At 50.9% G+C, this 15,479-nt stretch overlaps 1 protein-coding gene across 3 annotated transcripts; it reads left to right on the top strand.

The window, feature by feature from the left end:
* Positions 1 to 211: 211 nt before the first annotated feature.
* Positions 212 to 14,463, top strand: CSF1 (colony stimulating factor 1 (macrophage)). Of its 3 annotated transcripts, XM_006865947.1 has the most exons (9): positions 212 to 250; positions 3,486 to 3,611; positions 4,752 to 4,814; positions 6,494 to 6,664; positions 11,196 to 11,343; positions 12,506 to 13,048; positions 13,400 to 13,530; positions 14,055 to 14,107; positions 14,418 to 14,463. In XM_006865947.1, the coding sequence occupies exons 1-9, from the start codon at positions 212 to 214 to the stop codon at positions 14,461 to 14,463; spliced, it is 1,320 nt and encodes a 439-aa protein (XP_006866009.1). The 3 variants fall into 3 exon arrangements, with proteins under 3 accessions (XP_006866009.1, XP_006866010.1, XP_006866008.1); XM_006865948.1 differs by lacking the exon at positions 12,506 to 13,048; XM_006865946.1 differs by having other exon boundaries at positions 12,506 to 13,530.
* The last annotated feature ends 1,016 nt before the right edge of the window (positions 14,464 to 15,479 follow it).

Raw genomic sequence — 15,479 nt, 5'->3', positions numbered from 1 at the left:
CCCAGCCCGCTTAAAAGGCTGTGCCGAGGAGCTGGCCAGTGGAGCTCTGCTGGGGAAAGTGAAAGTTTGCCTCGGTTCTCTCGGCGCCTCTGCCGATCTCTCCGCACCCCGGCACAGCGGCACGGCGCGGCCCCTTGGCCTGGGCGCAGACTTCAGCAGCGGCTAGCGAGCAAGGGCGGCGGGCGCGCCCGGCCGGGACCCAGCTGCCCGTATGACCGCGCGAGGCGCTGCCGGGCGCTGCCCTCCCACGGTAAGCGGCGGCCGTGGTGCGGCGTCTGGGCCCCGGGCGGGAGAGCGGCGCGGTGCCTCTCTACGGACCCTCCGGACGTCCGGGCTACAGAGGCTTTCCCGCCGCGGCGGAGGACTGCGGTTTCCTTCCCGCCTTGGCGCGCGAAGCTGCCCCGAGGCCCCCGGCGCTAGGCGGCTGGAGGCGGCCCTGCAGCTTCTCCAGGAGCTGCGGCGCTTCCATGACTAGGGGATGGCTGCACATCCCATGGCACAGAGAGCATAGCTGAGCCACCCGCAAGCAGCAAAGAGGGGTTCACAGGTATGAGTGGAGGCTCAGTGTCAGCCAGGGTGCCTCTGCCTCTACCGACTTCTCAACCTTTTGATCGGTCACTGCTAAGGGACAGGAAGAGTCGCTGTGGGTCTTGTGCCTTCCTCACTGGACATCTTATTCAACAGATACACACATGCTTCTAGAACTGGCAGGGCAGTGGACGCTTCGGGGTAGGAAAAGTTCAGGGACCACCAGGCTCATACAATGCTAAGGTCGAGCAACCTGCTGGCAGAAAAAAAGCAGGCAGGAAAGCCATAAACAGCTGATGGGGACTCCGGTGGCTGAGTCAAGTTTGTCTTGTGGGGAACAAGCCTCGGAGCTGACTTGACCCATGACTTTGAAGACATTAGCTCTGAAACTTTTTCTTGCAAAATCTAATCTTGGTCGGTTATGAAGATCCGGAAGAAAGTGAAAGGAGAGTTTGCTGCAGAGTTTTGGACAAGGGGTAGGAACAACTCAGGACTGCATGGGGGATGCTGGGCCGGAACCCTGGGTTGTAGCTGCTGCAGCTTCCTTGAAAATATGAGTGACACTGTTACTGAACAGTCTATGGTCTTCCAGTGGGTTTGCTTCTGAGGAGCCCTGGAGTAGATGAAAGGAGAAACCTGGCCTGAAGAGAAGCAGAAAAATGTTTGGGGATGGGAGAAGGGGTTGCAGATGGAGGGAGAGGGAAGAACTGAGCCATGGGGAAGGAAACACTTAACTGAGAGTGAGGAGGTGAGGCTGAAGGGGGACGGGGGAAGGATTAGGTGATGGGTAAGGGAAAGGAGCTTGAGGAAGAGATATTGGGGAAAGTTGGACTGATACTAAGAGGAGGAAAGAAAAGGTGGCTGGCCCAAGGGTCCAGTCATGCCAGAGTCTCTCCAGAGACCTGTGGATGGAGATGATGGACCAAATGAAAAATGGATTGAGACATCCCAGAATCTCTCTGAGCCTACAGCAAGGACACCTTCCTGAGGCTGCTGTACAGAGGCAGAGGCTGGTGAGTGGGAGGAAACAGGGAGGAGGAAGAAGAGCCAGCTCAGCCAGATGCAGTTAGAGCATTAACTTTCGGGTGTCCATCCTGGTCTTCCTGTGAGGCAGAATTAGGGTCCCAGGTCCAGAAGAGGCTCCCTTTAACCACCTTTAAAGTTAGTTAGTCATCCATATGGCGGCTTCCGTGCTCCCTAAACTGAAGCCTGAAATATCTTCAAAAGTCAGGCAGCCCTTGGGGTTAAGCATTGTCTTCACCTTGCTATCCACAATTACCAATATTTTGTAGTGTCTGTGGCAGGATTATCGTGCTGAGCATCCTCTTCTCTGGGACCCAGAGACACACCATCTGCATGACCCAGTTTCCTCCAATGGGTCCTGAACCTGAAGTTTCTGGGCAGCCATTCCCATCCAAAGTACCTCCCTAACTGACTGTGGTCCTTCTCATCCACATTCTCCCTTCCTCAGGCCAGGCCAGGAGGCCCGGTGTTGTCCCTGTGCTGAGTGGCATTGGACCATCCTCTGCCTTTTCCCTTCAGACTTCTCTTTCTTTCTCTTTGCCTCCAACTTCTCTCCATCCTTCAAGGCCTCCCGGAGGCCCCTTCTCCATGCAGCCTCCCTGAAAGCCTAGCCAGAGCTGAATCTTCTCCCTGATAAGAGCTGACAGCATTTGGACTTTTAGTTATATGTAAATCAGCGTGTTGTTGTGGGCTGTTTCATAGTCGCCTTGTGTTTTTCCAATGTGCTATTTATTTGCACTATTTGTTCATCATCTGGATTACTGGGGTTGAGCCCAGATCCCAGAAGCCAGGAAGGTGCCAACCCTCACCCCACCCTGCTAGCATTTCCCTGAATCTGGGGGCATCAGCTGCCAGGAGGCTCAGGAGCTCCCAAGATGCAACCTGAAGCTAGGGGAAGGGAGCTCAAGGGGGTCTCTGCCTCTAGCTGTAGAAGGGGGAGACCTAAGACTAGGAGAGAACAGAGGGGACCTCTGTGAGGAGGAGGGAAGGAGGAATGCAGGGTGCCTGGAGCTAGTTCCGTCACTCTGGGGCTGAGCGGCTACAGGGCCAGGTGGGTGCTGAAAGAGGGGAAAGGTCTCAGAAAAATGTCCTCACCATGGTAAGAGCTGGGCTGGCTGGATGCAGAGCTTGATGAGACTCTAATAGGCAGGTGCTAGCCAAGACTGTCTCATAGCAGGCATTGGAACCTGTAATCAATTGATTGGGCTCCTTGAAACACATAGTCTGGGCTCAAAGAGGTCTCTGGCAAGGGATAAGTACCCAGGGAAATGAGTTGGGGACTCCAGTTTTTCCAATGGCAGAACGAGACCTGGGCCCAGGAAAAGGTCTCTGGCTTGTAGTCTGAAAGCTGGTGTGTGAATGTGAATTTGAGAAGAGTAGGCTGCTTAGAAGGTGTCTGGCTCCTTGTCAAATGTTGCAGGGGCAGAATAACAGGCAAATGCAAGTCCTGCCTTCCAGGAGTTTCCTGGGTAATGAGGAAGTTAGTCTGATAGGCATACCACCCATGTTATCATTAGAAGTCTAATGACTTGGCCTGGATGAATCTGGGAAGCTTCTTAGAGGAGGTGACATCTGGGTTGTCATCAAGGAAAGCACGATTGTGTCATGGCTGGTAGGAAATGCTAGTAAATCTGGATTTGGGCACTATTGCATCCTGGAGTAAGGGGCAGAGTCTATAGAATTTCATTGATTTTCTGCCCTCAGCAGAGCTGTTGAGTTGATTCTGACTCCTAGTAATCCTATGTAGGACAGAATAGAACTCTGAGACTATAAATATTGATGGGAGCAAACAGCCTTATCTTTCTCCCTTGGAGCAGCTGGTGGGTTTGAACCGCCAAGATTGTGGTTAGCAACCCCAAGTCTAACGCACAGTGCCACCAGGGCTCTTTGCGGGGAGTGAGAGCTGGGGAGAAATGATGCCTTCTCTATCACAGACATGGCTGGGCTCCTGGCTGCTGTTGGCCTGTCTCCTGGTGAGTTGGAGCGCTGCCGAGAAGATGCCCTCGAAACACTGTAGCCATATAATCACCAACAGCCACCTGATGATCCTTCAGAGCCTGGTGAGTACCTCGCTTTTTCCCCACGGGGGAAACTGAGACATAATCCAGGGAGCAGGGTCAAAGAAAAATAGTGTTGTGCAAACATGGTTGTGGCTTCTCCCCCCATGCCCCAGCTCCACTGTTGCCCCCGTCATTCACCTCTCCGTGTAAAGGCCCTGAAACCGTCTCTAACTTCCCTGCAAGCCGTGGACAGAATGAGCTTTCAGCTGGTTGCCTATGTTAGTGATTGCCCAGGAATATCAAGTGTGGACTCTAAAAAGACTTCTGAGGCCTGTCTCCTTGAGTGAGATGCCTCCTCCAGGGAGCCGGCACAGTGCCTGCGTTCTCATGTTGTCACCAGCTCCTGGACTCCTAGATATGCCGCCAGTCTAGAGCCAGGGCCACTGTCAGATTTGGAGGGGAGGCACCCGCCTAACTGCCAGCTCTCCACCCCTATTTCCTTGGCTCTTGCCCGAGCACTGGGGCTGAGGTGGTTTGCTCATGCAGGCCATGAAGGAGTCGGTGCGCCATTCTACTTGGGTCCAAGCATGGTCCAATCAGGCAGGATTAGTTTAATATCATGACTGCTATTCTGTTCAGATGGGAATTTACCATCCCTCTGGCCAGCTGGGCAGGGTGGGACACCATTGGCGAAGGCCAACTCCAGGGCCCTGAGCTTGGGGCCTCCAGGCTGGGCCTCCCCTGTGACCCATCTCCTACTCCTGCCTAGACCCAAAAGCCACAGCATTCTCTGAGCTTAGAATCACAGAGCCACTGCTCTGGGGTCCAGCAAGAACTTTGAGGGCATCTAGTCCTAAACCACACATATCCTGAATCCTCAGAGCTGATCCACCCTTTGTTTGAATCCCTGCCATGACCGGGAGCCCACTATCTCCCAGGGGAAGATTTTGTTCTATATACTCTGTTAGATAGCTCTTCCTTTTAGCAGCTGGCATCTGTCAGGTTTCATAAGGTAGGTGGTGGAAGAAAGAGACTTCTTGTTCTTCAACCCTGGCCTTACCTTCCCCCTATCTTTCCAGGTATGCTTGGGGGGCAGGGTGGTAGAAATCTTGATCCATCCCCAAACTCCAATCCCTACTATGAGGCAGGCTCAGGTAAGTCTCAGCCATCCTGACACTACTGGGCTGCTCTCTCTTACAGATTGACAGTCAGATGCAGACCTCATGCCAAATTGCCTTTGAGTTTGTAGACCAGGACCAGTTGGTGAGTGCTGATTGTTTACAAGTCCTGCCTTTATAGATCTTCTAGGTGTACTGGGAGTGGGTGCATGAAGGTGGTAGAAATCCTAGAGCTGGGCAGAGTAGGGGCATAAGGTACTTGTGTGGGGGGGTGCCAGGGTCCAGGGCTGGGCAAGATACCCTGCTTCTCTCTCTCCTGTCAAGGCACATATCAAGTGCCTACTATGATGCCAGGCACATTTCTAATTTAACTCTGCCAAAAACACTCTGAGGTACACTGATATTGTTTATTATCCTCAGAGAGGTTGCGGAAGCAGAGCTAGTAAGTGTTGGAGGCCTTGTTTGAACCCTGTGAGGCTAGCTCTAGGGCCTAAGGCAAACTATTACTTCCCGGTCACGTGCTTGGCTTAAGAGTATTACCTCCATCCACCAGACAGGCCAGCATCCAGGGAGTCGGTCCAGGCCTTTCCCTCTCCCTCCCACCACACACACCCAGTGCTGCTGGTTCTGTGGGTTTCAGCAGCCTGAGCTCTGTCCCTCCTGATTAGTTTTTTGGACAATTTCAGGAGCCTCCTAACTGGCACACCCCTCATACCACCACTAGGGGGAGCTTTCTGAGATCTCAGCCTGTTGCTTTCACTTTCCTCCCCAAAATGTATGGAAGACCCTCATCACTCCAGAAGAAAGCCTAGGTTGCTTAGCTGGACAATTATGAGTTCCAGTCTCCATTCACAGATCTCCTCCCTACCTCCAAGTCTTCTTTAAACTCTTCCTGATGTCTGTGATACCTCTCCAATTGCCCTCACACAGGCCCTTATTCCGTGTCTATCCATCTTCCTGTCTCTTACAAAACCTTTGCCATGATATAGGAGGTCACCCTCATCTCTGAGCTTGCACACACCTGCCCATACACACCTCAATTAGAAGTGAGTTTTTGGTCCGCCTTTATGAGTGGTCTGAGTTGTCTCCATGAAGAGATGGTGGTCTTCTCAAAGACAGAGATTCTGTCTGCATTAGCTCTCCCCCTAGCACCTAGTCCAATAAGTTTCTAGTAAATGTTGTTAAAGGCATGAATGATGAGTGAATATATGAATGAAATACTGACATTATTCTTTGGGTCCTGAGGTAATCTATGTGCTGGAGGATTAGAAAGAGCCAGGTGGTATAGAACTTTTGTAGAAGCCAAGCAGAGAGAGAGAAGGAGGGGAGGAGGGAAGAAGAGAGAGAGGGGTGTTCCTCAGAGCCTACTCTCCTTATGTGCCCCCACCCTGATTAAAGCCCTACTTTCAGAAAGCCAAAGAATTCTGATTCTCTCCGATCAGAATCCATATTTCCTTTCCTTTATTCCAATGTCTGGAGTCCCGATATGGCACTGTAGGATAAGCACTGGACTGCTAACTGCAAGGTCGGCAGTTCAAACCCACCAGCCACTCCTCAGAAACCCTATACAGAGTTGCTATGAGTTGGAACCAACTCGATGGCGCTTAATAACAACAAATCCAAAACTTTCACAAGTACCAGATCCCAAAGAAAGGGAATGAAAGAGCAGTTGAGAGCGGTATTTTCCACATTGCTGGCATGGTATTGCCCTCCTCCAGGGGTGGAGTAGCCCTCTGTCTTTGTGGCATAGAGGGTTTCTAGCATAGAGCTTCCGTCCCCAGGCTGTACCAATCAGGCTGTAAGCTCTAGATTCTCATTTTGCAGAATGATCCTGTGTGCTACCTTAAGAAGGCATTTCTCCTGGTGCAAGACATAATGGAGGACACCTTGCGTTTCAAAGACAACACCCCCAATGCCAATTTCATCTTGAAGCTCCAGGAACTTTCTTTGCAGTTGAAGAGCTGCTTCACCAAGGATCATGAAGAGCATGACAAGGTAGGAGGGTTGCTTTCACTTCCGTTCCCAACTTGTGTAGAACTGGCTGCACTGAGTAAGGACAAAGGGTGGCTGTGGCTGCAGGGAGTACAAGTAGTGGTGGGACAAGGAGCCCAGCCACCTGGCCTTGCTCATAAGTACTGAGTACCTTCACATGCCTCACTTCATGTCATCATTCACTCACTTTCTCATTCATTCTTTCATCCCACAAACCTCTGCTGAGGACTTACTATTCAGGCGGGATAGTGCCCAGCCTTGACAGTATCATTGTGTATAAGAAATACATGGTTCCTGCCCTCAGGGGACTCACAATCAAATGAGGTGGCTGTTGTTGTTGTTGTGTGCCACCGAAACAGTTCTGACTCATAGTGACCTTGTATAGGGTTTCCAAGGAGCGGATGGTAGGTTTGAACTACCGACCTTGCAGTTAGCAGTCCAGTGCTTATCTTACAGTGCCACACAGAACTCTGGCCATTAAACAAACAATGACACAAATCAATATAATTTCAAGCATAAGGACTATTCATGTATTTTACAAATAGGTATTATGTCCCTACTGTATACAGGATGCTGTTCTAGGCACTGGGAAACAGTTGTGATCAAAACAAACAAAAATCTTTACGTTCATGTAGCTTACATTTGAGGGTGGAGTTGGAGATGGTGAGACAGTTGATAAAATAGATAAGTAAAATATGTGGTATGTGCTTGTTGTATTGTAGAAGGGTTCATCAGAGACAGGAATATCTGGAGTAAATGAAATAGTGAATCATGAACAAGAACTACATAAGATTCTGAGAGAGAGAAACAGAGATCTCGAATTTGAATGGACATGGGGAAGAAAAAACAGGCTTCTGGTTGAGATCATGTGAATTTGAGATCCAAAGATGAGTAAGAGTTAGAAAGCAAAATGTGTTAAGAGTGTTCCATCTCAGGGGACATGATGCAGAAGGCCCTCAGGGGGACAGGAATGTGCACATCCAGGGACCCAAAGGGTGGTGAACATGGCTAGATATGGAATGCAAAAGGAAGAGTGTAGAGGAGGCAAGAGCCATCTCGTCTGGGGCCTTAAAGATTTTGTTGTAAGTGCCAGGGAAGCCACTGTAAACAGCCCTTGTAAGGCATTCTGGTTGCCCTGTGGAGGATGAGCTGTAGGTGGTAGAAATGGAGGCAGGGAGTCCAGGTCAGTGATGGCTTGGACTAAGTGGTGCAATGAAGGTGGAGGCAAGTGGACATTGGAGGCAGAGCCAGCAAGACTTGGTAAATGCAGCGGCTGTGGGAAGGGAAGAGCCAAGGACAAGCCCCAGAGTTTTGTCTTGAGTACCTAGATGTTTCAGTGATGATGATATGGAGTGATCCAATGGTAAAAAAGGTTTTGGGGGAAGAACAGGAGTTCCATTTAGGAGGCATATTAATCTTTTTTTTTTTTTTTTCAACTCTTTATAGTGAATTGAGTGAAGGTTTACAGAGCAGATCATCAGTTTTACATTCAACAAATCATATACTTTGCTTTTTATTACAATGATTGCAGTCTTTTCCATAGGACATGTTACTCTTCAGATGTTTGTGAAATGGCCAAATGGAGGTTTTGTACAGACAACTGGATCTAAGTGTCTTAATTTACATTTTATATAGCTATATGGTGTCCTGCTATGGCACTGTGCGGTAATGTGCTGGACTGCGAGGTCATTTGAACCACAATGTCGGTGGTTTAAGCTCACCAGCTACTCCTTGGAAACCCAATACAGGGTCATTATGGGTTGAAACCGACTCAACAGCACTTAACAACAGCATATAGATAAATAGAGAGTGAGAGAGAGAGAAGAGGTATCAGCATTATGGATGGATCATCTATGAAGCCTTTGAACTGTATCTCTTGCCCACTGGGAGTAAAGAACTAAAGCTAGGCTATGCTCAGAGGTACACAAGCATTTAGAGGTCAGATAAAGGAGGGGCAGCCCAAGTAAGAGTGTATTAAATGAGGAAGTAGTCATGTTTATCAAATGGTGTTTCCAAGCCAAGCAAGGTAAGGACTGAAAAAAAATGTCCATTGGATTTGGCAACATGGAGATGGCTGTTGAAGGCTTTAGCGGGATCAGGGTGAATATAAAGAGAAGAAGTGGAGGCAATACTATGGAGGAAATTGGCTCCAAAAGGAGGCAGAAATAACGAGGCAAGCTGGAAGGGCATGGGGTTGAAGTAGGAAAGTTTTTTAATGCAAGGTATTAAATTTGTGAATTTCCAGCTCTACAGTTTCTAAGAATCCACTGGAGAGTTTATTTGAAGTGTAGACTCCCAGGCAGGCCACTCTGCCCAGAGAGTCTGATTCACTGGGTCTGGGGAGGCGGTGGGGATTCAGGAATATGCGTTTTAACAGGTAACCCCACCCATGATATGATTCTCAGTGGTCCTTGGACCCCACTTGGTTACACCTTGGGTAGGGAGAGGAAGACCTCTTTAGGGAGGGACCCTTCCTCTGGAGCTGAGAAGAACCAGACTCCTGATGCACCAGTGGGGCACAGGGAACTTCCGTCCAATGGTTGCTGCTTTATCTATGAAGTATGAAGGAAGGTGTGGGGGAGACAGGTTTATGGAGAGAGGAGAGAGCCAGCTCGCCTTTTTCTTACAACAACCTCTACAGAGCAGCTAGCAGGGTTTATTGTTTTGACTTTACAGATGAGGAAATAAGCACAAATTAGATTATTCTTTTGGCCAGTGTTATATTCCTGGTGGAGTCCTGGTGTGGCACTGCAGGATAATGCACTGGACTTCAAGGTCGGTTTGAACCACAAGGTCGGTGCTTCAAACTCACCAGCCTCTCCTCGGAAACCCTATACAGGGTCGCTGTGAGTCAGAACCAACTCTATGGCGCTTAACAACAGCCACAGAAACAACATTGCCAGTGAATACTGGAACTGAGTCCAGGACATTTCCTTCATTCATTCACTGATGTAGTAAAACATTCATTAAGGACATACTGTGTGAGAAGAAAGGTCTGGCTCTACGTTTGAAAAATCAGCCACTGAAAACTCTACAGAGTTTAATTCTACTCTGACACATATGGGGCCATCATGAGTTGTCGCTGACTACATCTCTGGTAGCGTAGTGGTTACGAATCGGGCTGCGAACCTTAAGGTCAGCGGTTCGAAACTACCAGCCGCTCCGCGGGAGAAAGAGGAGGCTTTCTACTCCCGTAAAGATTTACACCCTCGGAAACCCTGTACAGGGTCGCTATGGGTCGGACCCGACTCGATGGCACTTAACAACAACAACAACAACATCTTAGTAAAAACCTGTAACTCTTCCCTGTGCACTTTGAGAGTCATGGGCAGGAAGTGGTGGGCATATCTGCCGGAGCCCTGAAGAATGCCAGCATCTAGAAGTCAGGTGGAGAAGGGGGATCTGGTAAGGGAATGAGGTGGAACAGCACGAGTAGTACAAGGAATATCGAGTATGAGAAGCTTCTCAGAGCTCTGGTAGATGTAGAGGTCCCAGATCCCACGAGCAGAAGAGAGAAACATCAGAAGCCAGTGGGAGAGCTCACTTAGGGCCAGACGCCTTCAGCCCTTCCTCACGTCAGAGAAGGGCTCACATCCCCTGTGGCCTGCTCCATCCCACTCTCCACACCACAGCAAGATGATTTTTCTAAAACCCAAGTCTTACCAGGCCACTACTTCCTTCCCAGCAAGCCTTCAGATATTTTTGGGTTTGTTTTTCTATGGATAATATTAAAAGTTCTTAAAATAGCCCACAGGGACCAGCAGGACTTGCCCTTGCTGACCCCTCTCCATCTGCACCTCTCACCACTTTCCCCTGAACGATGGTACTGAGCCCTGCCAATCTTCCTTCTCCTAGACCTTCAATATCTCAGGCTCTATCCTGCCTCAGGAATTAGATAGTTCTCTCCACATCCCACCTCACACTGGATTCTTGATTAACTCCTGCTCATCTTTGAGTAGGGGAGTGCTCTGGCTTCATACAGTAGACTGTGAACCAGAAGGCCCACGGTCTGAGACAGCCAGCCTTTCCGTGGGAGAAGACTGAGGCGTTCTGCTCCCTCAAAGATTTAAAGCCTCAGAAACCCTCTACAGGGGCACTATGAGTCAGAACCAACTCAATGGGCACTTAACAACAACATCTTTGAGTCCGTTTTGGGGAGGGGGGAGAATGCTCCCTGAACTGCCAGGCTCATTTAGTCCTCCTTTTTCACAGGGCTCATAACACATATAAGACTGTATTTTATGCAAATGCCCCTGCTGGACACAAAGTCCAACTCTACCAGGGGCCACTCCACACTCACCCATTGCACAATTCCAGGGTCTTTACCATACTTGTATTTAATGGCTATATGAGTAAAGGGCACATTCCACAGCCTCCAAATAGATTCTGCTGCAAACCAGTAAGGTAAGTAAGGAGGATGTGAAAGGGAAAAAAGCAGACAGATGTGAGAAAGCCCAAGAGAGGCTGACAAAATAGATAGGCATGTGGGGTCAATGGTCAGACTTACCAAAGGGGCTCCCTGCTCTCTTTCCAGGCCTGTGTCCGAACTTTTTATGAGACACCCCTCCAGTTGCTGGAGAAGATCAAGAATGTCTTCAATGAAACAAGGAATCTCCTTAATGAAAACTGGAATGTGTTCTCCAAGAACTGCAGCGAGAGCTTTGCTAAATGCTCCAGCCAAGGTAAGTCCAAGGGACCAGCAAGTGGATGGTGTCGGGAGGATGTAAGGGACCAAGGACAAGCCGGGAGGTGAGCTGTTGGGCTGGAGGCACCCCGGGGAAGACTGCTACTTGTGCGCCTGTGTGTGTAGATGTGCTTGTTTCATGTACATATGTGGCTTCACGTACCTCTGGCCGTTCCTGGGCACATGTCTCTCTGGCATGTGTGTGCATGCACACCCACATATGTCTGCATGCCAAGACATCAAGAAGGATGATGCTGGTAGCTGGGAGATCAGAGAGTGGAAAGGGACCCTCTTGGAGACTTTCCCCATGGGCGCTGCAGACTGGCCGACCACTTGGAAGGGTTCAGTGGAGAGGGCAGATATCCTACCCTATTTGGGAGTCAGGGCCCTCACTCCAAGAGCCCTGCTGTGAATCACCAGGACACCTTGGCTCCAGAAGTCCCCGGGATGCCTTGAGTGTCCCCTCAAGGGACAAAGCAGGATTTGAAGTATGAGCATCATTCAAACTCTCTCAGTGCTGCTGGTCCAGCTACGTAACATGTGTGCCCTGCGTGTCCTCGTCTCTGCGTCCTGTGCCACACGTGTCCTCCTACAACTCCCTGAGACAGGAGCTGGGGCCCTGCCACCTGCCAGTGGCCAAGTCCAGGCTGCTTGTTTCAATACCAAGGCCTCAAGCCATGGCAACATTCCAGCTCCAGTCAGTTCCCTCCTGTGGCTGCAGCTGTGTGGTCCCTGGCTGTGCATGAAACCATCTCTGCTTTCCAACCAGTGTGGTGTCTTTGGGCTTGAGGGTGCCTTGTGTTAGTCCTGGAGGTTACTTCTCAACCTCAAGGTCTGGCTTCTGCTCATCCTGGCTTGCTGTCTAGCTGGCTGGAATTCTAGCATGGGCTGTCTGTTCTCTTTTGTCTTCCCTGATTCTGACCCCAGTCTGTGCATTGAAGTCCCCTCTTCGCTCTTGACCCATGAGACACTGCTCTGCCTGAGGCCTAGTCATGAGCATCTGTCCCATACTGTCCTCTCCTCAGCTCCAGGGCTGAGTCAGGGGATGAGGGGAGCCCCAGACCCATGTCCCCCTCTTGGCCCCTCTAGGAAAGCTGTGCTGGAGACTGGTGACTCTATCTCCTCCCGTCTTTCTCTCTCCCTCTCTATGGTTCTTTCAGATGTGGTGACCAAGCCTGATTGCAACTGCCTATACCCCAAAGCCACCCCTAGCAGTGACCTGGCCTCTGCCTCCCCTCACCAGCCCCTCGCCCCCTCCACAGTCCCTAGGGCTGGCTTGAGCTGGGCAGATTCTGAGGGAACAGAGGGCAGCTCTCTGTTGCCCAGTGAGCAGCCCCTGAATGCAGTGGACACAGGCAGTGCCAAGCAGCGACCACCCAGGAGTACCTGCCAGAGTTTTGAGTTGCCAGAGACACCAAACGTCGAGGGCAACCCCGCCGCCGGTTCACCTCAGCCCCACCTCTCTGTTGGGGCCCCCATCCCTGGGATGGAGGATGTTCTTGACTCTGTGTTGGACAATAACTGGGCACTAGAAGAAGCGTCTGGAGAGGCTAGTGAGGGTCCTGTACCTCAAGGAGCTGAACTTTCACCCTCCGGGCCAGAAGGGGGCAATGTCCAAGCAGAGACCACTGAGCACACTGACTTCCCGGCATCTTCTCCACTTGCCAGATCAGCAGAGGCCCCTGAGCTGGCAGACGCAACTGGCATGCCCTTGCCCAGTGCAGTCACTGTCCAGCCTACGGGCCAGGCCTGGAGTCACACACCCGAGGAGATGGATCAGCCACTGGCCCTGCCCAAAGACCATCAGAAGCCAGGTTCTCCAAGGACTCTATCTCTGCGCACACAAGGCCTCAGCAGTCCTTCCACCCTCTCTGTTCAGTCAAGCCTTCCCAGAAGCCATGCAAGGGGCAACGTGCTGCCCCCTGTGGTGCAGGGGGGCAAAAGGAGCACCAGGGATCGGAGAAGCCCCGCAGAGCTGGAAGGAGGACGAGGAGCAAGTGAGGGGGCAGCCAGGCCCCAGGCCCGTTTTAACACCGTTCCTTTGACTGACACAGGCCATGAAAGGCAACATGTGGGACTCTCCGATCCCCAGCTCCCTGGATTTGTCTTCCATCTGCTGGTGCCCAGCATCATCCTGGTCTTGCTGGCTGTTGGGGGCCTCCTGTTCTACAGGCGGAGGTGGCGGGTAAGAAGAGTCTGATGAGGGCAGGGTGGAGGTGCAGCTTGGGCTCTTCTACCACTGAGAGAGGAGGCTGACTGAGCCCAGAGCATGGGAAAGCTGGGAGGAAGGGCTTCTGCCAGAATGAGGAAGGCTCTACTGGCTATAAGCTCAGCAGGAAGGAAAGGGACCGGAGCAGAAGAAAGTGAGAGAGAATATTCTTGGGGCCACAGCAGGACAAGAAGCCAGATGAGAGGGGAAGCTAAGGAAGATTGTGATGCTGTGCATAGGCTCTGCAGTCCTGGATAAGGACCCATGGGAGACAGCCCTCATGGAGAGAGAGAGAGGAGCGCATGTGGGGCTTGTCAGCAGGGAGGCCACTTGGCTTTCTCCTGGCCCTCAGTAACTGAGGACAGGAGGGGAAACTCTTGCAACTCTCTTATCAACCCATGGGGCTGCCCTGCTTGGGGAAAGGACCACTGTCCCCTCTCCCACCCCTACCCTCTTCCCAGGCTCCCCCACCTCCTCAGTAACCCTGCTTTCCTTCCCAGAGCCATCGAGAACCTCAGACAGTGGATTCTCCCATGGAACAATCAGAGGGCAGGTGAGGTGGGCCTTAGGGTAGGGTCTCGGGAGCCTGAAGTGGAATTGTTTTTTACCTTGAGCTTGGCAGAGGGAAATGTCCCACTGGCACTGGGGAATTGGAGGTGTAGAAGAGAATGGGGGCGGGGAGCCTCCCTATTTCCTATGGATCTGGGATTTTTCTTGGTTACTTCCTGAGGTTTGATAATCCAGGGTCTTTCAAATCTGACGGGGCTGGAGCACATGCACAGGGAAGTTAGGGGATAAGCTTAGTGGGTCCCTTTCTCCTGCTCCTGCTGAAGTCTCACGACAGCCCTATGCTCTACTTGCAGCCCCCTGACCCAGGATGAGGACAGACAGGTGGAACTGCCAGTATAGAAGAAATTCTAAGGTAAGATTCTAGTTTTGAGCTTCCTCTCCCCCTCAAATTGAGCTACACCCTTTCCAGGCACCCTAACCCATTGGAGATACTAACTGCTCCCCCTACTTCCCACCCCACCCCAGAGGTCCACACACTCCACTCCCTCTCTTCTCTCCTGTTCCCCTTCTCATCCATCACTGGGTCTGGCCCGTAGGTCTTCCCTGCCGCCTAGTCTCTTCAGCTCATCTGAGGCCAGGCACTATGACCTCTTGCCTCCATTTCTGCATCTGGTCCTTTGATCTCAGAGTAACCCAAATTCTCTTCCTCAAATGTGGCTTTTGTGAGGTCTTTACCCTGCTGCAGGATTTTCAACAACTCTACATTGCCAACCACTTCAAACCCAACATTTTCAGCTTGGCTTCCAAGCCCCTCCAGCAACGACCCACAACATGTACCTTGCACCAGCTTTCTCCTCTCTTTGTTCTACTATTTGGCTCTTCTTCTCAGCCAGTCCTTTCTACCTCCCTGCCTTTAGAGTCACAGAGCCATAGACCCTCAGTCTTGAAAGGGCTTTCAGAGGTCATTTGGTCCAGCTCCCACCTCTTTCAGCCAACTTCCTGTCCCATACTTCTTGTCCCAGGAAAGATTCCTGCTCCCTCCACAGTCCATGACATCTTCATTAGCACTGTGAGAAATCTTTCCTTTAAAAAGCAGAATGGCTTCCCTGTCCCCTCCGCACTGATCCTCCCTCCAACCCTCCTGAGAGCCCTCAAATATTTAAAATCCATTAATCATATCCCCTTTGAGAATTTTGTAAGTTAAATGTGGCCAAGTCCCTCAAACATTCCTTATATGATATGGTTTTCAGACCCCTCACCATCCTGGTCGCCCTCCTTTGGACACACTCGTTTGTCAATGTCCCTCTGAAATGTGGCGCCCAGCCTGGACACAGTGCTCCAGATGTTGTCTGACCAGCTCAGAGTACAGTGGGACTGTTACCTTCCTTGATCTGGACAATGCTCTTCTATTCGTA

This window comes from Chrysochloris asiatica, unplaced genomic scaffold (assembly GCF_000296735.1).
Source record: "Chrysochloris asiatica unplaced genomic scaffold, ChrAsi1.0 scaffold00085, whole genome shotgun sequence".
NCBI lineage: Eukaryota > Metazoa > Chordata > Mammalia > Afrosoricida > Chrysochloridae > Chrysochloris > Chrysochloris asiatica.
This window is presented reverse-complemented; position numbering and strand designations above follow the sequence as displayed.